At 47.5% G+C, this 26,241-nt stretch overlaps 1 protein-coding gene across 2 annotated transcripts in view; it reads left to right on the forward strand.

Annotated features, from left to right (window-relative positions):
* Positions 1-1,680: 1,680 nt before the first annotated feature.
* Positions 1,681-26,241, forward strand: part of MDN1 (midasin AAA ATPase 1) — a 585,757-nt gene continuing 561,196 nt past the window's right edge. For both annotated transcript variants that reach the window (XM_075340129.1, XM_075340130.1), the window contains exon 1: positions 1,681-1,843. In XM_075340129.1, the coding sequence (XP_075196244.1) occupies positions 1,757-1,843 (87 nt within the window). In that variant the 5' untranslated portion in view covers positions 1,681-1,756. The remainder of the gene's footprint in view (positions 1,844-26,241) is intronic.

The raw sequence follows: 26,241 nt of genomic DNA on the forward strand, positions 1-26,241 counted from the left end.
GGTTATTCATCATGCAGCGGCGGCCCAGACGGGCATCTAGCCCAGGGCACCCGCACGTGTGGTTATTCATCATGCAGCGTCGCCCAGGACGGGTATCTAGCCCTGGGCACCGACACGTGTTGTTAGTCATCATGCAGCGGCGGCCCAGGACGGGTATCTATCCCAGGGCACCGGCACGTGTGGTTATTCATCATGCAGTGTCGGCCCAGGACGGGTATCTATCCCAGGGCACCGGCACGTGTGGTTATTCATCATGCAGCGGCGACCCAGGACAGGTATCTAGCCCAGGGCACGTGTGGTTATTCATCATGCATCGACGGCACAGGACGGGTATCTAGCCCAGGGCACCGACACGTGTGGTTATTCATCATGCAGCGGCGACCCAGGACAGGTATCTAGCCCAGGGCACCGGCACGTGTGGTTATTCATCATGCATCGGCGGCACAGGACGGGTATCTAGCCCAGGGCACCGGCACGAGTGGTTATTCATCATGCAGTGTCGGCCCAGGACGGGTATCTAGCCCAGGGCACGGGCACGTGTGGTTATTCATCATGCAGCGGCAGCCCAGGACGGGTATCTAGCCCAGGGCACCGGCACGTGTGGTTATTCATCATGCATCGGCGGCCCAGGACGGGTATCTAGCCCAGGGCACCGGCACGTGTGGTTATTCATCATGCAGCGGCGGCCCAGGACGGGTATCTAGCCCAGGGCACCGGCACGTGTGGTTATTCATGATGCAGCGGTGGCCCAGGACGGGTATGTAGCCCAGGGCACCGGCACGTGTGGTTATTCATCATGCAGCGGCGGCCCAGGACGGGTATCTAGCCCAGGGCACCGGCACGTGTGGTTATTCATGATGCAGCGGTGGCCCAGGACGGGTATGTAGCCCAGGGCACCGGCACGTGTGGTTATTCATCATGCAGCGGCGGCCCAGGACGGGTATCTAGCCCAGGGCACCGGCACGTGTGGTTATTCATGATGCAGCGGTGGCCCAGGACGGGTATGTAGCCCAGGGCACCGGCACGTGTGGTTATTCATCATGCAGCGGCGGCCCAGGACGGGTATCTAGCCCAGGGCACCGGCACGTGTGGTTATTCATCATGCAGCGGCAGCCCAGGACGGGTATCTAGCCCAGGGCACCGGCACGTGTGGTTATTCATCATGCAGCGGCGGCCCAGGACAGGTATCTAGCCCAGGGCACCGGCACGTGTGGTTATTGCAGCGGCGGCCCAGGACGGGTATCTAGCCCAGGGCACCGGCACGTGTGGTTATTCATCATGCAGCGGTGGCCCAGGACAGGTATCTAGCCCAGGGCACCGGCACGTGTGGTTATTGCAGCGGCGGCGCAGGACGGGTATCTAGCCCAGGGCACCGGCACGTGTGGTTATTGCAGCGGCGGCCCAGGACGGGTATCTAGCCCAGGGCACCGGCACGTGTGGTTATTGCAGCGGCGGCCCAGGACGGGTATCTAGCCCAGGGCACCGGCACGTGTGGTTATTGCAGCGGCGGCGCAGGACGGGTATCTAGCCCAGGGCACCGGCACGTGTGGTTATTGCAGCGGCTGCGCAGGGCGCACACTCCGCTTTCTCCCGCCATGGCGCCAGATGCTGGGAGGTGTCGCGCGGCTGATGACGTGCGCGGCGCTCCCGGAAGTGCTCCGTTGTGCTGGGTCTTCCCCACGTGTGGAGCTGTGCTGGTGTTTGTTGTACACACACGGCCGCTTCTCGGCCTGTTCCGGTCCGCCGTGCCCCCGGGATGGAGCACTTCCAGCTCAGCCTCTTGGGGCTTGGCGCTATCGCTCAGAGAAGCGGCGGAGAGCTCAGCCAGTTCCTCGCCAAGCAGGTGAGAAGGCGCACACAATAATGGCCAGCCGCGGGCCAGTCTGTGAGGGAGCGGCGCCGCGGGCTGCCATTGTTTGAGCACATGGGCGCGCTCCTGTATAGATGGAGTGTGTGAGCCTGGTGACGGGCGGCATTAGTGTGTGCGGGGCTGGCACAGCGCACACATCCTGCACAGGGCTGCTCCGTGCCAGTTATCTGCGCCTCATTGTTTCCTCTAGAGCAGTCCACATACACTGCATGCAAATCAAACTTCCCAGCGTGCAGTTTGTTGTTCCATGTGGATGTGAGCGCTGCACTGTGCTCTATAGATGTGTTCCTATAGTATTGTGAGCCATATTATCAGGCTAAAGAGGCTCTCTGCACATATCCTAGGATCAGTCATCTAGATCCCCATCTGCTAGCTGCTGGATATAACCATACAACAAATCTGCCCCATCAGGGTATAGGGGTGCTGCTGGATATAACCATACAACAAATCTGCCCCATCAGGGTATAGGGGTGCTGCTGGATATAACCATACAACAAATCTGCCCCATCAGGGTATAGGGGTGCTGCTTGATATAACCATACAACAAATCTGCCCCATCAGGGTATAGGGGTGCTGCTGGATATAACCATACAACAAATCTGCCCCATCAGGGTATAGGGGTGCTGCTGGATATAACCATACAACAAATCTGCCCCATCAGGGTATAGGGGTGCTGCTGGATATAACCATACAACAAATCTGCCCCATCAGGGTATAGGGGTGCTGCTTGATATAACCATACAACAAATCTGCCCCATCAGGGTATAGGGGTGCTGCTGGATATAACCATACAACAAATCTGCCCCATCAGGGTATAGGGGTGCTGCTGGAGAAGGCAGATCTGCTCCTAAAAGATGTTCTGCAGTACTTGGCAGCGGCAAAGTGCAGCGCAATTCACTGTTTACGTTTGGGTGAAGTGGCTAGCTGATTGGCGGGAATGTCAATGATCAAATTACCATCAATCTCATATTGATGACCTATCCTCAATATATGTCTAGAGGAGCCCTGTAAAAGCAATGTTAGGCCTGCGACACATCCGAGCCGCCGGCACGTGTTTGTCATTTTTTACACATACCGGTGGCACGGAGACACGTACAGCAATGCTACCCTATTGTAGCAGGCACACACACGTAAAACCACACGGAACGTGTGTGCGTTTGTACGTGTGCGTTTTTCAAAGCGCTGATATGTCAGTGTTTTCTCCCGCAGCACGGGTGTCACACGGCCCGCACCCGTACCACACGGGTGTAGTGTGGATGCGGTCCCGTATTACACGCTCCGGAGAAAACACGTGTCAGTGAAAAAAAAACAAACATTTACTCACCTTCTCCAGCCCTCCTGTCTCTGCCGCTGCTGCCTCTTGCTGCCGACCACCGCTCATTATGCTCATTTAATATTCGCTTCACTGCCTGGCAGCAGCGGGGAGTCGGGAGGGCTGGAGCCGAAGATCAGCACCCCGGACAGCAGCGCGGACAGCAGGAAGGACCAGGTGAGTATGTAAATTACTGGTTCTACGTGTGCTATCGCGGATAGCACACATAGAACACACGTGGCCTGCACGTACCAGAGACACGTACTTACCTGCACGCAACACGCAGGGGAAATACGTGTCTCTCGGCACGTGCGTGAATTTGTGGCAGAGGCCTAAAGCAAAGTTTTCTTAAAGGGAATCCATCAGGAGGTTTTTGCTACCTCTTCTGAGATCAGCATAATGTAGGAAAAGACCCTGAATTTAATGCTGTATCACTGAGTGGGTGCACCCAATCAGTGTTTGCAGCATTTTGGACAGAACGAATTTTTGCTTCTTCCAAAATGCTTCATTGTATAGTACAAGCGCAGTGGATGAGATTTATAGAAATCTCTGCCCACTGTGCTTTTCTCTGCAGCGTAAACTGACTAGAGGCGCAGCATGTCACTATATGCTGTGGAGACACGATTGTGCACTGCAGGGAGAACACAGCTAAGGGCTGCAACGCCCTGAACCCCCTGATCATGGGAAGCTGCGGTCTCCGGCGGACAGTGCTCGCGGCCCCACAGGAGAAGATGCTGTGTCCAGGACGCAGTATGTCTTGATCGTGTGCCCCGCTCTTAAAGGGAACCTGTCACTGGTTTTTCGGCCTCTAAGCTGCGGCCACCACCAGTGGGCTCTTAAATACAGCATTCTAAGAGCCCAGGCCGCTGTGTAGAATGTAAAAAACACTTTATAATACTTACCCAACGGTCGCGCTGTGGTGCAGTTAAGCCATATTGGCATCTCCGTTGTCCGGTGCTGGCGCCTCCTCTTTTGGCCATCTTCGTGCTCCTTCTGAAGCCTGTGTGCATGACGCGTCTACGTCATACACACTCGCCGGTCCTGCGCAGGAGCACTACAATACTTTTGATCTTTCCTGCTCAGGGCAGATCAAAGTGCGCCTGCTCAGGACCTCAATGCCGACAAGTGTGGATGACATAGGACGCATCATGCACCCCGGCTACAGAAGGAGGAGGACGAAGATGGCCTAAAGAGGAGCGGCGCTGGCATCGGACAACGGAGACGCCCATCTTACTCAAATCCACCGCAGCGCGACCGTTAAGTATTATAAAGTGTGTTTTACTTTCTACAAAGCGGCCTGAGCTCTTATATATAGCATGTTAGAATACTGTATATAAGAGCCCACTGGTGGTGGTCGTAGCCTATAGGCCGAAAAACCGGTGACAGGTTCCCTTTAATTACTGAGTGCAGTGGTGCTGACAGTTTTTGTATTTACCAATGCAACAAAGCTCAAAAAGTGAATGTCCATACCAGGATCTGTGTTTACAAAGTAGTCTGTAGACAGATAGGTGCTAGTCAGAGTGGGAGAGGTGTGGTAGATTTAGTGTATTCCAGGCAATGTAATCCCAGGTGATTAAACCGTCACTATAGGTAAACAACACAGCGGGGTAATAAATGACATCATTGAACTCTGTGGGTCAGTCTATCGCCTGGTGTCTGCAGATTACATAGCAAAAACCCACAGACAGATTTCCTTTCAATTTTAGAAACAGTTGTATATCAAAATACAATTTGCTGTAAACATTTTTTTCAGCCACCGGGAGCTGCCATTTAAATTTGCTAGTGTGTGTCTGAGCAAGACGCTTACACATTGCAAGTAGATGAGGCCCTGGTCTGAGGAGACTGCAGTTAGTGTCCAACCCCATCTCTTGCCCTCTTTAGCTGCCTTCTGGGCTGCACAGTTCACTGCTGTAGGTGGAGCCAGGCGCCATCTTATTGTATCCCAGAACTGTTTCCCCATCACAGCTACAAGTAGCGGTGACAGGAGGTGGCGACAGTGAGAACATGTCACTGTACTACTGGAAGAAGTTGCCTGTGTTGAGTGCTGAGCTGCTTCGGTGACTTCTTCCAGAGGTGAGATCAGGTTGGTATACTGGCATTAGTGTCAGGCTATCACAGTAACATCTCTTTTGGGTACGTTGCTTTTCACTGTTTTCTGTTCTCTCCTTTTCAATGTGTTCTGACAATGCGCTCTCTTGCTGGCTTGTCACGTCTTTTTTTTTTAGAACCGCCGTGCTCACTGTGCATTAACCAGGAATATACCACTGGTAGCTCATACTGACCCTGTCGGAATAGACAACTGACATTTGCTCAGCAGAGCAGGAACTAGCCCAGGCTTTGAAATGGAGATAAATGATTATGCTTTGTTTCGTGGTGCGGAAAGAAACTGCGGATTTGCTACAAAATATCATAAAAACATTCACACCACCCCTTTAAAGGAACCTGTCACTCATTCACCTGCAGGGCGGTCTGGTCCTATGAGTGTCGCTGGACTTGATCTGGCTCCTCCTCTCTGCTGAAGATCGCCTTCTGCGGATGACACGTTCTATGTCATCCACACAGTGTCCTCCATTTTACTCCTCTGTACATGCACTTCTTTATGCCCTGCTGAGGGCAGATAAACGTATTGAAATGTGCATGCGCGGGCGTACTTTGACCTTTTCCCACGCATTACAGTACTTTTCCCTGCCCACAGCATGGCAGAGAGACCTGTACTTGCGCTGGAGGATATTGTCTGGATAATGTAGGATATGTCATCCACACAAAGCAAGGAGGAGGACGACAGCCATCTCAGGAAATGAGGAGGCACCAGGTCAAGTCCAGCGATGCTCATCAGGCCAGACCGCCCCGCAGGTGAGTAGGTGACAGGTTCCCTTTAAAGGGCATCTGTCAGTAGGATCAACCCGTCCTAAGCAGTCTATATTAACATGTAGGTCATAGGAAGCTGAATAAAATGGTACCTTGATATGTGCAATCTGATTTCCTAATCCATTGAAATCCACATTTTTCTTATACAGTATGTATATTAGCTGCTAAGCTTTATGGGCCGGACATAAAGCTGCATGAGAATCTGCTTTCAGAGTTTATTTTAAATATAAGGAGAGTTACTAGTGTGTTATGTAATGGTTGACCCTCTCTTGTGCTGATTAAAGATGGGCGAACCCACAGATGTTACACGGATCTGGGTGGACTTAATAAAAAAAAAATAATACAATCTTGGATCGTACTTGAACCCGAACATCTGCTCGGACGCCGAATCCCATATACGTCTATGGGGACCTAAACATTGTGCTGGAAATGGTGGTAGAAAGAGCTAGGAGGATTAAAGCAGGGGTGTTATACTTACTAAGTCTCCTGCACGGCTGTAACACTACTTCTGGGTCTGCTCATTAACCCTGATAAATATTGAATGCTTCCCCCGCCCACCATCAGTGCCGGAGTCTGTGAGTGGTTGCAGTCATACCTCTCCCCCACCCTGTGTGGCAGCGTCTGTAAACCTTCAATCAAAATAAATAAATTGGCAAAGGGTCCCCCCGTATTGTGACACCCAGTGCAGATAATGCATACGGCTGCAGCCCCCTGCCGTCTGCTTATCTTGGCTGTATATCAAAATAAGAGGGACCCCATGCGGCTTTTAAAAAAAAAATATTTAAGTTAATAATTTGAAGAAACTGTGTGTGGTCTCCCTCAATTTTGATACCCGGCCAAGAATAATCCGACCGCTGGGACCTGGTTTTCTCAGGTTGGAGGGTCCCATGGTTATTTGGCCCACCAGCCTAAAAATAGCAGACTGCAGCCTTTCAGAGTTGTTGCATCCATTAGATGTGACAATCCTGGCACTTAACCCAGCTCATTCCAATTGCCCTGGTGCAGTGGGAGTCGGGTTAATGACAACTCACAGCTGCCGCTAAGCTCTAGATTAGTAATGGGAAGCGTCTGAGGTCTTCCTTCATTACTAATCTGCAAGTGAAAAGAAATAAACAGAAACACTAAAAAAATCCTTTATTTGAAATATAATACAAAAAAATCACCCCCTTTCTCCAATGTATTAACCTCAAAAACACCCCTGCGGGTCCGATGTAATACACTCGAAGGTCCACAATGATGCCGGCTCTGCTACATACTAAAGTTGCAGCACGCTAGGCGCTAGCACATTACAGAACATTACTGCTTGCTTTGGCTTCAGGCAGAGACTGACTGAGCTGCAGCTGTTAGCGGTAACGTCACTGAGTTTAATTGCGGTCACAGGTGGAAGATCCCATGGTCGCCCACCTTTGACCTCAGGTAAACCCACTTCAAATGAACTGATTGAACTCGGTAACCTCACCTCAGGTAAACTGTTCATTCACAACTGCATCTCCTGGCAGAAAACCACTTTTATTTTTTCCAAGTGATGCAGATTTGGTGCTGAAATCTATACACCAAATTCCAGCACCAATATTGAATCTTCTGGCAAAAAAAAGTGTCAAAACTGCATCTCGTTTAGATGTTTGTTGCCAGAAGATGCAGTATTGGTGCAGGAATTCGATGTATACATTTCAGCACAAAATCTGCATCCCCTGGCAAAGTATCGCATAAGAACTGCATCTCGTTTTCATGCGTTTTTTTTGCCAGTAGATGCAGTATTGGTGCAGGAATTTGGTGTATAGATTTAAGCAGGTGGGGTACCGTGGATAAACCCAGTGACATCACAGCTGCGGCTCAGTCAGTCTCTACCTGAAGCTGCAGCATGCGGTCATTTTCTGTAAGGTGCCCACACGCTGTGACTTCAGTATGTAGCAGAGCCGGGATCGTCTTAACTACGATAAAAGTACAGACCTCTCCATTCTTTGTAGGTGTGAAAACTTGCAAAATTGACAGTATCAGATACTTATTTTCCTCGCTGTACATGACAGGAGGCTTGACCCTACTGACAGATTCCCTTTAAGACTTAAAAATCTGTTATTCTGTGTCTTAAGGTCCAGTCACACTAAGCAACTTACCAGCGATTCCAACAAAGATAGGGATCGCTGGTAAGTTGCTAGGAGGTTGCTGGTGAGATGTCACACTGCGACGCTCCAGCGATCCCACCAGCAACCTGACCTGGCAGGGATCGCTGGAGCGTCGCTACACGAGTTGCTGGTGAGCTCACCAGCAACCAGTGACCAGCCCCCAGCGCCGCGTGGAAGATGCTGCGCTTGGTAACTAAGGTAAATATCGGGTAACCAACCCGATATTTACCTTGGTTACCAGCGCACGCAGCTACAGAACAGAGCAGAGAACAGGGAGCAGCGCACACTGAGCGCTGGCTCCCTGCTCTCCTAGTTACAGCACACATCGGGTTAATTACCCGATGTGTGCTGCAGCTAAATGTGCACAGAGCAGGGAGCAGCGCACAATGCTTAGCGCTGGCTCCCTGCTCTCCTAGCTACAGCACACATCGGGTTAATTAACCCGATGTGTCCTGCAGCTACATGTGCACAGAGCAGGAGCCGGCACTGACAGTGAGAGCAGCGGAGGCTGGTAACAAAGGTAAATATCGGGTAACCAAGGACAGGGCTTCTTGGTTACCCGATGTTTACATTGGTTACCAGCCTCCGCAGAAGCCGGCTCCATGCTCACTGCACATTTAGTTGTTGCTGTCTCGCTGTCACACACAGCGATGTGTGCTTCACAGCGGGACAGCAACAACTAAAAAATGGCCCAGGACATTCAGCAACAACCAACGACCTCACAGCAGGGGCCAGGTTGTTACTGGATGTCACACACAGCAACATCGCTAGTAACGTCACAAAAGTTGTTCCTTAGCAGCGATGTTGCTAGCGATGTTGCTTAGTGTGACGGGGCCTTTAGTCCAGAGAACGGTTTTCACATAGGCTTGTCTAGTTCATTACTTATAGTGTGTTTGTATTGTCATCTTCGTTTGTAGTTTTAATTTAGTTTCCCCAATATAGGTACCTCCAGGGCACCTTGTACACTGTATTATGTATATATACCACATTGGAGGATGGACATGAGAAAACATCCAAGATTTTAGTCCTGATTTGTGTTGGGTATGCGGATTGTTCTTGTTGGTAATATGTGGGCACGGGTCCTGCATTATTTTTACTGTTACAAGGGAATGTGCCGGTCGGACATTTCTGATGAGATGAGGCGGGGGGCTGTTTGTAGGAGAGAAGTGGTAGCTCCAGGAATATTTCTCTGTCTATAATGTCTACAGAATATAGGTTGGAGATCAGCGCCAACCACAGCACCATGTGGGGCTTGTATGCGACCACAAGAGGCGCTATTGTAAACCAGGAGGCTGCTTCTTGGGATAGCTGAAGCTCTGGATCTGTTCCTCTATTCCAAGTGCATGGTATCCTATCATAGTATAAATGTATTTGTCAATGGTAGCAGTTATAGTTTTCTATACTCTCTGAACAGATCCAAATGTACCTCAAAGTTTGACTAGATGTTGTATTTAGGCGTCTTGGATGAAAGCTGTTCCATCTAACATGCCGACGTCCTGTGGGTAAATTATGGTTAATTGATATTTGTATTGTATTTGATGTATATGGTTGTGTTCAGAAAATGTATATAAGAATTTGTGAAATTCAGTTGGGTGGAACTTGTTTGATGTTTTTGTGAACAGTAAGCAGATCATCTTTTGAGCCTGTCCAGATAAATGGCAAGTCATTGATGTTTCTGAAGTATGCAAGACGTTTAATGGCACAAGATGATGAAAGCGCCTCCTTCAAATCAGACTAACTGGATATATGTGGACTAGAAGATGCCTTTAGGCTATGTGCGCACGTGTGCGCTCTGCACCGCACCTAAAAGGTGCGCTTCAGAGCGCAGCTGAAAAGCTGCGTTCTGAAGCGCATGGTGCCGGCAGATTCGTGCGCTCTGCATGCTGCCTCTCCCTATAGACCGCATGCAGAACGCACGAAAGAAGTGACATGTCACTTCTTAGAACGCAGCGATTCGGGCAGCAGCCGAATTGCTGCGTTCTAATATGCCACGTGCGCACGGCTCCTGCACAATCTCCAGAGACTGTGCAGGGGACGCAGGACGCATGCAGTTACGCTGCGGTGCAGATCGCAGCGTAACTGCATGCAATATGATTGGAACAGTAGCCCTTAAATAGTCCCATAGAGAAAACTGTGACCACAATCCCGGTCACATGACCGCCTAGGCGACGCGTGCGCACACCCATCATGGAATCACTTGGTCACATAAACAAGTCATGTGAGACTAACACGTGACCGCAAATCCGGTCACATGACCGCACTAATGGTGCATGCGCACAACCGCCGCGGGTCCACTTATGCGCCACCGCCCCCGATAGTCAATGCCAGCGGCACATGCGCAGGAGCAGATAGCCATAGCTCCTGCAAATGTGCGGCACAGCATCCCTTTTTCTTCTCCTGTTTTGTCTTTTCCCTGCCTTGACCACCACCGATTGAAGTGTTTATTTTTGGTGCCTTTCTGGGCCCTTGTCTGTATCATGGTCGGTACTGATGTCTGTCTACATGCATGACATTTTTCTGTGACTCCCTATTGTTCTCAGGGCATATGTCGACATGATTCCAGACTTCCCTTTCTCGTGCTTGCTTCCTTCAATGGTTTGGTCATTTACTATGTAACATTTATTGCAATTTTATTGCATATTTATTGCATATTTTTCATCTGGAGTATTTGTCTCTAATTTGTGGCAGGAATAGACCCCACTCTCACTCTCCCCTTTCTACCCTCTTTATTTGGATCCATTTCCACTGTTTGTGTTTTTTTTTTTAACAATAAAGTTTTGTATTTTTACATTAATGGAAGTAGCACTGCCCTACACAATGGTCCCTGTGTGATAACATAGGAGAGGAGCGCTCATGTGACTTTGGGGTGTTTTTTTTTTTTTGTGTGAAATCAAGGCCTGGAAGGGCTAAAAAAAAAAAAAAAATGCCCCAGCAATTGATATGGTGCCGATTTTTTTTTTTCTTCTCTGCACGCAAGCTGCAAGTAAAATAGAAGCAACGTGTGCACAGCATTTCAGAATTCTCATTGACTTTGCTGGCATAAGTATAGACATGCGGAGTTGGGCAATAAACTGCGCCAAATCTGCAACAAAAAAATTCAGCGTGCGCCCACAGCCTTAGGCACTACGTACACATTGCATTTTTTTTTGCGTTTTTTCGCGTTTTAAACTGCACTGTGTCAATGACAAAGTGTAAGCTTTTGCTTCCCCAGCAAAGTCTATAAGAAATCAAAATGTCCATGAGCACGTTGCAGTTTTTTGTCAAGTGTTTTGTCAAAATCTTCGACAAAATATAGCAGTATGTTCATTCTTTTTGCATTTTTGTCACGTTTTGTCACCCATTCAAATCAATGAAGTGTGTCAAAACGCAAGAAAAATGTTAGCTGTGCGTTCACACCGCGTTTTTGTTGCGTTTAGGATTCACTTTAGTCATCAAAAACACAGGTCATCCACATTGTTCCAGGATAAATTAATTCTCACGCTCTCCCTCACTCACCGAGGCAGCGGGACTCTTATTCTTTTTCCGGAGTCGCTCATTAGCCTCATAGATATTCACTGCTTCTCCCGACCACTGGTGTCTGTAATTGGTTGCAGTCAGACGTACCCCCACGCTGATTGGTTGCAGTCAGACAGCTGTCAATCACAGACGCCGGTGGGTAGATCTATATCACACAGTAAAATTAAATAATTTAAAAAAACGGTGTGGTTTCCCCAATTTTGATACCCAACCAAGATAAAGCCCCTTAGCTGGGGGCTGATATTCTCAAACTGGGGAGGCCTCTGGTTATTAGGCTCTCCCCAGCTTAAAAATATCATCCAGCAGCTACCCAGAATTGCCACGTCCATAGAATGTGACAGTCCCAGCACTTTACCCAAAACGCAAACACCCCAAAATCCATTAAAGACAAAAAAGCACCCTCTTTCACCACTTTATTAACCCCGATAACACCCCTGCAGGTTCAACGTAATCCACACGAGGTCCCACGATGATGCAGCTCTGCTACATCTGAAGCTCCCAGCAAGCGCCATAGAACATGACTGCCTGCTGTGAGCTCAATGCAGCAACTGAAGTGAGCCGCACGGTCAGTGGTGACATCAGTAAGGTTAGCCACGGCCACATCTGGAGACCTCCACTCGTGACAGCAAATCACCTGAGTGACTGAAGTGAGCTGCGCGATCAGCGGTGACATCACTTGGGTGATTTGCGGTCACAGCTGGAGTCCTCCACCTGTGACCACAAATCAGGCCACGACTGAAGTGAGCCGCAGGTGGAGGACTCGCCTTAGTGACGTTACCGCTGATCGCGTGGTTCACTTCAGCTACGGCCTGAACCTCACAGCGGTGAACCCGTGACGTCACTACCACGACACGCCATACTGCGCTACCCACAGCTATGACTTCAGAGGTTCACCCTAGTTCATTCTGATCGCGCCGGTCTGTCTACACTCACAGTGGGCAGTCATGGTCTATGACGCTCGCTGTGACAGGACAGGGATGTAGCAGAGCTGAAACGCCGTGGGACCTCATGTGGATTACTTCAGACCTGTAGGAGTATTTAAGGGTTAATAAAATGGTGAAAGAAGGTGCTTTTTGTATTTTATTCCAAATAAAGGATTTTGGGGGGTGGTTATGTTTACTTTCATTTACAAATTAGTGATGGGGCGGGGTCTCATAGACGACTGCCATCACTAATCTAGGACTACGTGGCATCTATGGGCTGCTGTTAACACCTTATTACCCCGATTACCACCGCACCAGGGCAACAGGAAGAACTGGGTCCAGCTCCAGATTGGGTGCATCTTATAGATGCGCCACTTCTGGAGAGGCTGTGGGCTGCTATTGTTAAACTGAAAAGGGCCAAATAACGATGGCTTCTTTTCTCGCCTTTTCATTGGGGGACACAGACAGTGGGTTATATGGTGTCTCCAGGGGAGGCTTGACACTAGATTTGCAAAAGTGTTAGCTCCTCCTCCCACAGCATATACCCCAGCTAGGCAGGAAACTAGCTCAGTTCTTTTTAGTGTCAGCAGGGAGGCTGACATGTCTGGACTGAGCTCCACCAGAGGTGCCTCAGGCCAGCTTATTTTTACTTTTTATTTTGTTTTTCTTTTCTTATTCATTCTATTTTTGATAGGGGCAATACCAGGGTGCCTTGCCACCCCCGTTTCACCCCCGTGTACGGGCAGAGGAAACCTGGCGTGCAAAAGCCGTCAGTCTTCCCTCGCGCCCAAGTGGTCGGGTCTGCGTACCCCTCCAGGCTCCCTGGAAGCACCTCACAAAGGTAGCTCCAGAGGGCTAGGCAGAACAGAGTACCTTCTAGCCTTTAGCCGAAGATGCATCCCCGAGATCCCCGCATCCCAGGACCGACGCGTCTTCAGACGGAGCAAGAGCAGGTAGGGAGACGACGAGTCGGTCCCCTGCATCCAGACCGCCGCATGAGAAGGCACCGGTGGGGCGATGCCGGCCGTGATCCCGGGGAAGCATCATTAATTTAGCTCCCGGCGTCGGCCTGCATGTTTAGCAACGCCCCCTCCACTGCTCTAGAAGCCGCTCCCTCTAGTGGGCCGTCTTTCCCCTCCATTCTGCCAGAGAACACTGGACGCCATTACATGTGGGGAGTAGTGATGGGAAATCTAGTTCATTTTGGTGATTAGTTCACCATGAACTAGTTCACTGAAAAGATTAGTTCAAAAGATTAGCTCATTTAGTTCATCTAGTTCAGTATTTCTCTCCACTCTATCCTGAGGAGCTGATAGGAAATGCATCATGTGACCTGTGAACTAAATGAACTATATGAGCTGCTGAACTGAATGTTCTACTGAGAATGAATCAGGACAGTCTAGTTCAGTCTGATGCATCTCACTGAGCCCAGCAGCGCTCCCTGTGTAGAGTGTAGAGTACTGACCCATAATGAATGTGGATGAGGGAGCTGAGAAGCAGTTCAGCAGCCACCATTTTGAGAACAGAACAGGAGCCAATGGTAAAGATTTTAGCAAGACTGATCTAGGCTACAGGAGGGTGATCCTCTACAGGAGGTGATATTATCACACAGACAGGTGAGGGGCATGAACCACACACAGAAAAACTCTCTCTCATACACACATATGAGCTGTGTCTGTCTACTGTGCAATTTCAGTATTTATTAATATTATTATTACTATTATATTTATATTTGATGTGTGGTATAGTGTTACTCCCTTCTTTTCCAGCATCAGGAGCTATAAAGAGCAAGTGTGAGGGCAGGAGCCTCCTGGAGCTGTAGAGGATCACTCTCTGTCTCCTCACACTGCTGTTTAGTTCAGTATTTCTCTCCACCCTGTCCTATGAGCTGACAGGAAATGCATCATGTGACCTGTGAACTAGATGAACTAGATGAGCTGCTGAACTAAATGTTCTACTGAGAATGACTCAGGACAGTCTAGTTCAATCTGATGCATCTCACTGAGCCCAGCAGCGCCCCATGTGGTAGTGTAGAGTACTGACTCATAATGAATGTGTATGAGGGAGCTGAGGAGCAGTTCAGCATTCACCATTTTGAGAACAGAACAGGAGACAGTGGTAAAGTTTTTAGCAAGACTGATCTTCTAGACTACAGGAGGCTGATCCTCTACAGGAGGCTGATCCTCTACAGGAGGCTGATCCTATCACACAGACAGGTGAGGGGCATAAACCACACACAGAAAAACTCTCTCATACACACATATGAGCTGTGTCTGTCTACTGTGCAATTTCAGTTTTTATTAATATTATTATTACTATTATATTTGTATTTGATGTGTGCTAGTGTTTTACTACCTTCAAGTGTGAGAGCAGAAGCCTCCTGGAGCTGTATGAGGATCACTGTCTGTCTCCTCCCACTCTAGTTCATAATGAACTAATCTCTGTCAGGATGGTGAACTAGATGAACTAGTTCACTCTGAAGATTAGTTCATTTTGAACTACTCACTCACGAACTACCCATCACTAGTGGGGAGCAGACACGGGTGAGATCGCCTCCTTGGCTCTGCAACTCTGCAGCACTATATACCTCTCTGTTCAATGGTATATCGCTGTCTTCCTAGCGGTGTGTGCCTGCTGGCAGGCGGTGTATATCAGCTTTCGCGGTATATACTAGCTGTGCTTGCAGGTATATACTGACTGTTTGGCAGTGTGTGCCACTTTACTATTGGTATATACCAGCTCTGTATAGCAGTCCCTTTCTAATACTGCTACTAGCTCCTCACCCAAAGTAGTGTAATACTGCTAAAGGCTCACAGTATAATTATACGTTTGTTGCTGACATGCGTAAAAACCTCAAGGGTGATGAAGCTTCCCAGGCATCCTCTATGGACCTGTACTATGCTTGCACCACCTGTGGAAGCTCGTTTCCCAATGGGCGAAGCTATCCACTCTGCCGAGGCTGCGATGCCCCTACTACAATGTCACAACAGGCGTTGCCGGACCAGGGGGTCGTGCAATCTGTGGGTTCGGCCTCGGCTGCCATTCAGGCAGCACCCCCATCTGAGGAGTCTATCCCTGCATGGGCTCTTCTGATGTCTAAAAGGTTAGATGACCTGGCCGCTCAGATATCTCAGCCTTCCACAGGCTCCCACAGCCTCCCCCCGGCTCAGCTCCCTCAGACGAGCCCGCCTTCGTCTGGTATATCATCCCCAGTATGTAAAAAGGCTGTCTCCAAAAGGCGCCATTGCGACCGCTCCGCCTCATCTGACTCACACGATGGTCAGTCTGACTCAGACTCCGTGACCTTTAGTAGTCACGATTCCCGAGACTCTGACTCTGATTCAGATGTCCCTTCTGAGTCTAGGCATATGGAAGACACTCTGACAGCGGCTGTCAATCACTCTCTGTCGATTTCTGATCAGCCCTCGGACCCGACTTCTCAGTCGGCAATCAAGCGAGCCAAGAAGCCTCCTAAGTCCTTTGCCCAGGATCCGATTTTTCATCAAATCGTATCTAAACGGTGGGATCACCCTGATAAAAGGTTTAATAAAAAATCCTCCTCTTCATTCGCTTATCCCTTTCCCCCGGAAATGGTTAAGCCCTGGTCGGTACCCCCCGTGGTGGATCCGCCAGTATCCAGACTGGCTAAACACACGGTTATGTCTGTTTCAGACAACGCGTCTCTTAAGGACTCGTCTGACCGCGCAGTTGATGCTGCGGTCAAGTCTATTTTTCAGGCTTCGGCCTCCTCTCTATGCCCCCTGTTTGCCAAACCATGGGTGGCTAGAGCTATGAGCGTGTGGAGTAGGAACTTGCGCAAGTTGCTCCGCACTTGCAATATTCCTCTGGAGGCTCTTGAGATTCTTGATTTGTTCTCTCTCGCCTCTAATTATCTTCTTCACGGCTCTCTAGATGCAGCCAGCTGGTCAGCCCTAGCGGCAGCCAATGCTGTCTTCGCCCACAGGGTCCTGTGGCTAAAAATCTGGAATGCGGACAGTACCTCCAAAAAGTCCCTGTCCACACTTCCCTTCCAGGGTCTTCGTCTATTTGGTGAATCCCTGGACAAGCTCATATCTGAGGCGACTGGTGGTAAAAGTACCATTCTACCACAAAAGCGGCCTGTAGCCAGAAATTTCAAAAAAATCTTCCTGGCGCAGGCAGGCCTTTCGGCCGGCTCCCCAAAAGCCATCGGCCCAAGGACCGTCCCAACGCTCAGATCAAGGATCCGGTCCCTCAAGGGGCTCTTCTTGGCGTTCCCACTCCAAGCCGCCTAAATCCAAGGGACCTCGATCTGTACAGGCCCCCTCAGCATGACGCCAGGTATCCCGCAGATCCGACTCCTGTGGGAGGACGGCTTCTGCTTTTCCGGGATATCTGGCTAGAACACACTCACGATGTCTGGGTTCGAGAAATCGTCACCTCGGGTTACAAGATCGATTTCCATTCCCTGCCGGCCAACAGGTTTCTGCGTTTTCGTCTCCCAAAGTCCAAGACTCAAAACCAGGCCTTAATTCAGGCCATAGCTTCTTTACAAAAGGCAAACGTTATCATTCCAGTGCCCCTGGAACAGCGCGGCAAAGGTTTCTATTCAAACCTTTTTGTCGTTCCCAAAAAAGATGGCTCTGTCCGCCCTATCTTGGACCTCAAACGGCTAAACAAATTCGTACGCATTCGTACTTTTCGAATGGAATCTCTGAGAGCAGTGCTAGCCGCCATGGAACCTGGAGAATTCCTAGCTTCCATAGACGTTCAAGATGCCTATTTACACATTCCCATATGTGTCTCTCATCAACGGTTCCTTCGCTTTGCCGTAGGACACAGTCATTTCCAATTCAGGGCCCTTCCCTTTGGACTAGCTACTGCGCCTCGGGTCTTCACAAAGGTCATGGCGGCCGTCCTCTCCATTTTACACCCCAGAGGCATCCTGGTCGTTCCCTACTTGGACGACCTTCTGGTCAAAGGGAGCCCTCCTCACGTTTGCTCAGAAAGCGTGCAGATTTGCCTAGACACCCTGTCAAGGCTAGGGTGGCTTGTCAATTTCAACAAGTCATCCCTCATTCCCCATCAGCGCATCACCTTCCTAGGTATGCTGATAGACACGGCTCAGTCCCGGGCTTTCCTTCCAGAGGACAAGAGGGCTTCCCTGATTCGGGCTGCTCAATCCCTCCTCTCTCGCCGTCACACATCCCTTCGGAACGGAATGAGAGTGTTAGGCAAAATGGTGGCAGTCATGGAAGCCGTGTCTTTTGCCCAATTCCATCTGTGCCCTCTACAACTGGATCTTCTATCCTCCTGGGACAAGAATCCAGCTTCCCTGGACCGGTCAGTCTGCCTGTCTCGGTCTGCGCTCAGCTCCCTCGTCTGGTGGACTCAAATCTCATCCCTATCTCAAGGGAAGTCCTTCTGCCCGGTCCACTGGCAGGTTGTCACAACGGATGCCAGCCTGATAGGCTGGGCGGCGGTGTTTCTCCACCACACTGTTCAGGGACGCTGGTCTCCTTCCGAGCGCTCTCTGCACATCAATGTTCTGGAGATCAGAGCCATATTTCTGGCCCTTCAGAATCTTCAACCCTACATCTTCCCTCCGTTTCCTCTCATTCCGAGAGTAATCAAGAAAATCAAAGCTGAGGGAATTCCGGTGATCCTTGTGGCCCCGGACTAGCCCAGGAGGGCCTGGTACCCAGAGCTCCTCCAACTTCTCAGCGACACTCCCTGGCGTCTTCCCGACCTCCCGGATCTTCTGTCGCAAGGGCCAATATTCCACCAGAATACGGCACAGCTGCATTTGACGGCGTGGCGCTTGAATCCCTGATTCTAGCCAGATCGGGGTTTTCTTCCAGGGTAGTTCATACTATGCTTAATGCTCGGAAGCCTTCCTCCGCCAGCATTTACCACAGGACCTGGAAGACCTATCTTGCCTGGTGTGACCGTCATGGTCGGTCACCCCTGACCTTTTCAATCCCTAATGTTCTTGCCTTTCTGCAAGACGGTCTGGACTCTGGTCTTGCTCTCAATACCCTTAAAGGACAAGTTTCTGCCTTGTTGATTTTTTTCCAGAAGCAGCTGGCTTCTCGCCCTCAGGTCCGTACCTTTCTTCAAGGGGTAGCGCATTTGTTCCCTCCTTATCGCCACCCCTTAGATCCCTGGGATCTGAATCTGGTTCTAGGAGTTTTTCAACTTCCTCCCTTCGAACCTCTGAGAGAATTCTCTCTTCAACGACTATCTTGGAAAGTTGCCTTTTTAGTCGCTATCACCTCTATCAGGCGAGTGTCCGAACTGGCAGCTCTGTCCTGTCGCTCACCTTACCTGATATTAGATCATGATAAGGTGGTTCTTCGGCCTTCCCCCGCCTTCCTTCCGAAGGTCGTATCCTCTTTCCACCTGAACGAGGACATTGTGTTGCCGTCATTCTGCCCGGCCCCGGTCCACTCCTTTTGAGAAAGCCCTTCACAATCTCGATCTTGTCAGGGCTCTGCGGATCTACATCTCCAGAACAGCGCCGTTGCGCTAGTCCGATGCCCTTTTCGTCCTCCCAGTAGGACACAAGAAGGGCAACCCGGCATCTAAATCCACGATTTCTTGATGGATCAGGACTGCCATCTGTGAGGCATACAAAGCACAAGGTGCCGTTCCCCCTCAATCTGTGCGGGCCCACTCTACACGAGCAGTGGGTGCCTCCTAGGCTATCCGCCATCAGGCCTCGGCGGCCCAACTTTTCAAGGCTGCTACCTGGTCCAGTGTGCACACGTTTACAAAATTCTACAGAGTGCATACGCATGCCTCCGCGGATGCTGCTCTTGGAAGACAAGTCCTTCAGGCAGCAGTGGCCCATTTATAAGTGGCCACTGCTCGGTTTCTTGACAGTGTTGATATGTGTTCACTGCAGTTGCAGTCGTTAGTCAGCTCTTAGTCTGACGTTATACACTGTTAATAGTTCAGTTCCCACCCAGGGACTGCTTTGGGACGCCCCACTGTCTGTGTCCCCCAATGAAAAGGCAAGAAAGGAAAGGACATTTTTGTGCACTCACCGTGAAATGTCTTCCTTGGAGCCTTTCATTGGGGGACACAGCTCCCGCCTTTGTGGTTTTGGTTGTCCTTCTCCTACTGCTTTTACACCAAACTGAGCTAGTTTCCTGCCTAGCTGGGTTATATGCTGATGGAGGAGGAGCTAACACTTGCAAATCTAGTGTCAAGCCTCCCCTGGAGACACCATAATACCCACTGTCTGTGTCCCCCAATGAAAGTCTCCAAGGAAGACATTTTACAGTGAGTACACAAAAATGTCCTTTTTCCAACCCTAATATTATCAGCCCCCCAGTTGTCTGCTGTACCTTGGCCGGTTTTAGAAAAATGGAGGGAACCCATGTCATTTTTTTTAAATAGATTATAAGACAATTTTATTTATCTATCTATTCTGGCTATCTATCAATTAGAAAACCAGGAGAAAAAAGGTTTTTTTTTTCTAGTGAGACCATGAAATAATCAGAAATAAGACAAAATCAATCAATCTCTTGAAAAAATACAACTCATTTTTATTATCAAAATTCTTTTTACAATTATAAGAGGAGAAAATTCATTTAGCAATTATATAAATAAAGCAGACAATCAGGTAAAGACGGGAAAATACCGCAACCCAAACACGTCGGGTGATGCACACAGGGGTACTATAGAAATATAGTAATGACCCAAAGATATAAAAAAAGCTGGGAATAACCAATGTCTAGTGAGGTACAAAGCTAAGTTGTCAAAGATAGTGGGAATGCGTGAGAGATACCGCATTTAAAATAGCCAGAAATAATAATTTTTTGTAAAGAGATATGCAGATATCTCCAGAGCAAATCCAGTCAGATGGCAGAAATAAAGGCCGTACTCCAAAAGATAGAAAAGCAGATCAAACTGCAATATACAAAATGCAGAATAGTAAGGGGTTAACCCTGAGATACATGAGCAGACCTAATATATAGTCATACCATATCCAGACAGGTTGATTCTATTTTAATTAAAGGCAAGATACAAATATTGCCAACCAGCACAACTTTAAGGACCATGAATGCGTAAACGGACGTGTAAGCATGCCCACGCTCATCCACTCATAAATAAAAAACCAGTGCAATTAGAGTTTAAAGAGCAGAAGGCATGTAAACACTTACCCATCTGTGCTAAACCACCCGACGTGGCGTGCTCCGACGCGCACGTTTCGTGACCTTCTTCTGGGAGCTGCGCTACAGTTGTGCAGTGTGAGGAAGTTTAAAAGCAGCGCCATGACCTTTGATTGGCGCATGCAGAGCGAAACCACAGGAAGCAGTGTACGTCATCGGCCTCCCAGGGATGACGAGGGTATGAGTCATATCGTCACATGACACACCCACGTCCACCTGTACGGAGGCCGTCAGAGGGACAGATTGATGTGGAGCCACTACTCATGCGCACCAAATGGCGGCCATATTCTCTATTGGCAAAAAGTGAGGGCACCCATAAACGGACACAGTGGGAGGAGAGAACAGTGGACTCAGATAGATAAAGATAAATCCATCCGAGTCCGCCATACACAGCTGAATATGAGGAAATATATCTGTCAAAACAACTAATGCATGCGTAACAAACTACCACATCATCATGTATATAGGGCTCAATCCACATAATGGGGCAAGAGAGGGTTTTTTTTTTTTTTAAAAGATACAGTTAGGTCCAGAAATACTTGGACAGTGACACAAGTTTTGTTATTTTAGCTGTTTACAAAAACATGTTCAGAAATACAATTATATATATAATATGGGCTGAAAGTGCACACTCCCAGCTGCAATATGAGAGTTTTCACATCCAAATCGGAGAAAGGGTTTAGGAATCATAGCTCTGTAATGCACAGCCTCCTCTTTTTCAAGGGACCAAAAGTAATTGGACAAGGGACTCTAAGGGCTGCAATTAACTCTGAAGGCGTCTCCCTCGTTAACCTGTAATTAATGAAGTAGTTAAAAGGTCTGGGGTTGATTACAGGTGTGTGGTTTTGCATTTGGAAGCTGTTGCTGTGACCAGACAACATGCGGTCTAAGGAACTCTCAATTGAGGTGAAGCAGAACATCCTGAGGCTGAAAAAAAAGAAAAAATCCATCAGAGAGATAGCAGACATGCTTGGAGTAGCAAAATCAACAGTCGGGTACATTCTGAGAAAAAAGGAATTGACTGGTGAGCTTGGGAACTCAAAAAGGCCTGGGCGTCCACGGATGACAACAGTGGTGGATGATCACCGCATACTTTCTTTGGTGAAGAAGAACCCGTTCATAACATCAACTGAAGTCCCGAACACTGTCAGTGAAGTAGGTGTATCTGTCTCTAAGTCAACAGTAAAGAGAAGACTCCATGAAAGTAAATACAAAGGGTTCACATCTAGATGCAAACCATTCATCAATTCCAAAAATAGACAGGCCAGAGTTAAATTTGCTGAAAAACACCTCATGAAGCCAGCTCAGTTCTGGAAAAGTATTCTATGGACAGATGAGACCAAGATCAACCTGTACCAGAATGATGGGAAGAAAAAAGTTTGGAGAAGAAAGGGAACGATACATGATCCAAGGCACACCCCATCCTCTGTAAAACATGGTGAAGGCAACGTGATGGCATGGGCATGCATGGCTTTCAATGGCACTGGGTCACTTGTGTTTATTGATGACATAACAGCAGACAAGAGTAGCCGGATGAATTCTGAAGTGTACCAGGATATACTTTCAGCCCAGATTCAGCCAAATGCCGCAAAGTTGATTGGACGGCGCTTCATAGTACAGATGGACAATGACCCCAAGCATACAACCAAAGCTACCCAGGAGTTCATGAGTGCAAAAAAGTGGAACATTCTGCAATGGCCAAATCAATCACCAGATCTTAACCCAATTGAGCATGCATTTCACTTGCTCAAATCCAGACTTAAGACGGAAAGACCCACAAACAAGCAAGACCTGAAGGCTGCGGCTGTAAAGGCCTGGCAAAGCATTAAGAAGGAGGAAACCCAGCGTTTGGTGATGTCCATGGGTTCCAGACTTAAGGCAGTGATTGCCTCCAAAGGATTCGCAACAAAATATTGAAAATAAAAATTTTTTTTTTGGGTTTGGTTTATTTGTCCAATTACTTTTGACCTCCTAAAATGTGGAGTGTTTGTAAAGAAATGTGTACAATTCCTACAATTTCTATCAGATATTTTTGTTCAAACCTTCAAATTAAACGTTACAATCTGCACTTGAATTCTGTTGTAGAGATTTCATTTCAAATCCAATGTGGTGGCATGCAGAGCCCAACTCGCGAAAATTGTGTCACTGTCCAAATATTTCTGGACCTAACTGTATGAACTGTTAGTGATCAATAATAAATCACTTAAATACAGATGTGAAAGCAAAAAATCATTAAGTATTACAATCACGATCAGTAATAAACCCCGCATATATACAGATAGAGAGTAGATGTCATAACAGAAATCATTAAATATTAAGATAAACATCCCAAATTCCGCCAAAGGTTGTATCATCAGAGATTGATATATGTTAGAGTGCGAAGATGGTTTCACATCACATTTTCTGATTCCAGATTTTGTAAGTGCCCAAAGCCATCGATATTAATTTCATGTATATTCATATACGTAGAAGAATACATATAGAGAATAGTTCACTAAATAAAAAAAATCAATCATCCTAGTCTTATCATATTTATTTTCTCCTTTAAAAAAACGCATTAACAAAAACGTGGCAAAAACTGATGCATTTTTATGGCGTTTTTTTTTTGTCAAACGCAGTATTTACAGTTGTCAAAGTCTGCCAGAGGGTGCAGTTTTGTCGTTTAACCAAAAACGCAGTGTGCACACATTCCCCGTGGGCACATAGCCTTAGGGTAAGTGTCCTGTGGTTATATCCGCAGTACATTCCGCAGGAACTGGCAGAAATCCGCAGCACAACTTTTGTCTGTTTACATGCTGCGGTTGTACAGCGTAATGTCCTGCGGATATGCTGCGGTGTCCTGCATTGAGGATACAGTACCATGGCTTGGGCACTGCATCCTCAATGCAGAACAAGTGCTGAAGTGATCGGGGCGTTCATACTTCCCTCCATCACGCAGCACGTCACTTCCCAGCCGTATCTGTGCACTGTGCAGGAGAAGGTGGGCGGGCCTGAACTAGCTCTGGCTGTCACATGACTGGAGGTTGTGCAGGCCCCGCCCACCTCCTCCTTCCTGCTCCTGTGCACCGAGGGAAAATGACCAGGTGTCTGCTATCAAGGCAGGTAAGTATGGGACCCTGCGGAGAAATCCGCAGGAATAATTCACATGCTGCAGAGGTTTCCGCAGGGAAATACGCATTATTTCCGCTGAGGAAAAAAACGCAGCATGGGCACAGCACTCCCTAAATGCCATAGAAATGGCTGAGGACTCGCTGTACTGTGGATTTTTGAAAAATCCGCATTATTTCCGCGAAAAAATTGCGGCAAATTTTCCGCAGCATGGGCACATAGCCTTCGCTGCGGATTTTCATGCGGATTTTGATTTTCAGAAATCTGCAGCAAAATCTGCATGTCCATTGTGAAGCTAGCAAAGTCTATGAGAATTCAGAAGTCCTGTGCCCACGTTGAGTATTTTTTTTCTAGTGTATTTGGTGCAGATTTCTTTTTTTCTGCACCAAATACGCAAGGGAAAAATAAACAACGTGGGCACAGCACTTGTGAATTCTCATTGACTTTCCTGGCTTCACAATAGACATGCAGATTTTGCTGCAGATTTCGGAAAATACGCGTCAAAACTACACAGCGTGGGCACTGGGCCTTAGAAGACGGGTTTGGCGCTTGAAATCAGGGAAGACAATTTCTTTTGGGTTGAAGACTCTGGATCAGCACCCAATGCTTGCCACTCCAGCTTAAAATAGTTCTTTTTATACTATTCTTGTGCACTACATGATGTGTGTTGGGTCATTATCCTGCTGTAGGACCCATTTTATTAGACACAAACCTAGTTTTAATTATACTTGAGAACAATTTACACATGCTCGGATTTCACTGTTCCTTTAACCCCTTCACCCCCCCCCCTTCAACCTGGTTTTCGCCTTCTTGACCAGGACATTTTTTTCAATTCTGACCAGTGTTACTTTGACAGGTAATAACTCTGCAACGCTTCAAAGGATCTAGGTGATGCTCAGTTTTTTTCGTGACATATTGTACTTCATCATAGTGGTAAATTTAAGATGATATTTTTGCATTTATTTGTGAAAATATAGGAAATTTCGCAAAAAAAATAGTTCAAAGTTTGAAAATTCAAAATTTTAATTTTTACGCCCTTAAACCAGAGAGTAATGTCACACAAAATGGTGAATAATTAACATTTCCCGCAGGTCTACTGTACATCAGCACCATTTATGAAACATTAATTTTTTTTTGTTAGGAAGTTATAAGGGTTCAAAATTTCTCAGCAATTTTTCACTTTTTCCAATTTTCAAATTTACCAAACCATTTTTTGAAGTGACTTTGAGAGGCCTAGGGGACAGAAAATAAGCAAAAGTGACACCGTTTTAAAAACTGCACCCCTCAAAGTACTCAAAACCACATGCAAGAAGTTTATAAACTCTTTAGCTGCTTCACAGGAACTAAAGCGATGTGGAAGGAAAAAATGAAAATTTTAATTTTTCTCACAAAAATGTTACTTTAGCCACAAATGTTGCATTTGCACAAGGGTAACACGAAAATGCACCATACATTTTGTTGTGCAGTTTCTCCTGACTACACCAATACCCCAAATGTGGTGGAAATCTATTGTTTGGGCACACATCAGTGTTCGGAAGAAAAGGAGCGCCTGTTGACTTTTTGAATGCATTTGAAGAGACACACTGAGGTGCCTAACAAGTGCAGTTCCCCAACAAGTGACCCCATTTTGGAAACTAAACCCCTCAAGGAATTTAGGTGTTTGGTGAGAACCTTGAACCCCCAGGTGCTTCACAAAATTTTATAATGTTGAGCCGTGAAAATAAAAAAAATACATTTTTGACTACAAAAAAATGTTTAGCCCCAGATTTTTCATTTTGACAAGGGTAACAGGAGGTAATGGACCATACAATTTGTTGTGCAATTTCTCCTGAGTACACTAATACAGGCTGATGCTCGTTGCCATGACAACCCGAGGTCAAATAATGACCTTCAGGTTTTCTGGCTATGGTAGCCTGTTAGACCATGCCTTGGTCTAAAAAATGTTTATCAGCGTCCTAGTGACATGTGTAATGCATTGTCATGCTTGTGCATGGCAATGCATTATACCAGCGATCAGAGTAATATAGGTTTATGTCCAATATCGGTACTAAGTAAAAAAAAATTAATATTTTTTAAAAATCCAAAAATAAAAAAAGATATATGAATAAATACATATATTTATGTAAAAACAGAAATTAACAAAAAAAGTACACATTTGGTATTGCCACGTTCGGAACAACTTGATCTATAAAATTCTCACAAGTTAACCATTTCAGTGAACACCGTAAAAAAAAATAAATATATAGCATAGTTTTTTGTCACATTTTCAATCATCATACTACCTAAAAAGAAGTCACATGTAAATAAAAATGGTACCACTGAAAACATCATACAGCTCCGTCAGTGGGGAAAAAGGTAGACA

This window comes from Anomaloglossus baeobatrachus, chromosome 3 (genome assembly GCF_048569485.1).
Source record: "Anomaloglossus baeobatrachus isolate aAnoBae1 chromosome 3, aAnoBae1.hap1, whole genome shotgun sequence".
Taxonomy (NCBI): domain Eukaryota; kingdom Metazoa; phylum Chordata; class Amphibia; order Anura; family Aromobatidae; genus Anomaloglossus; species Anomaloglossus baeobatrachus.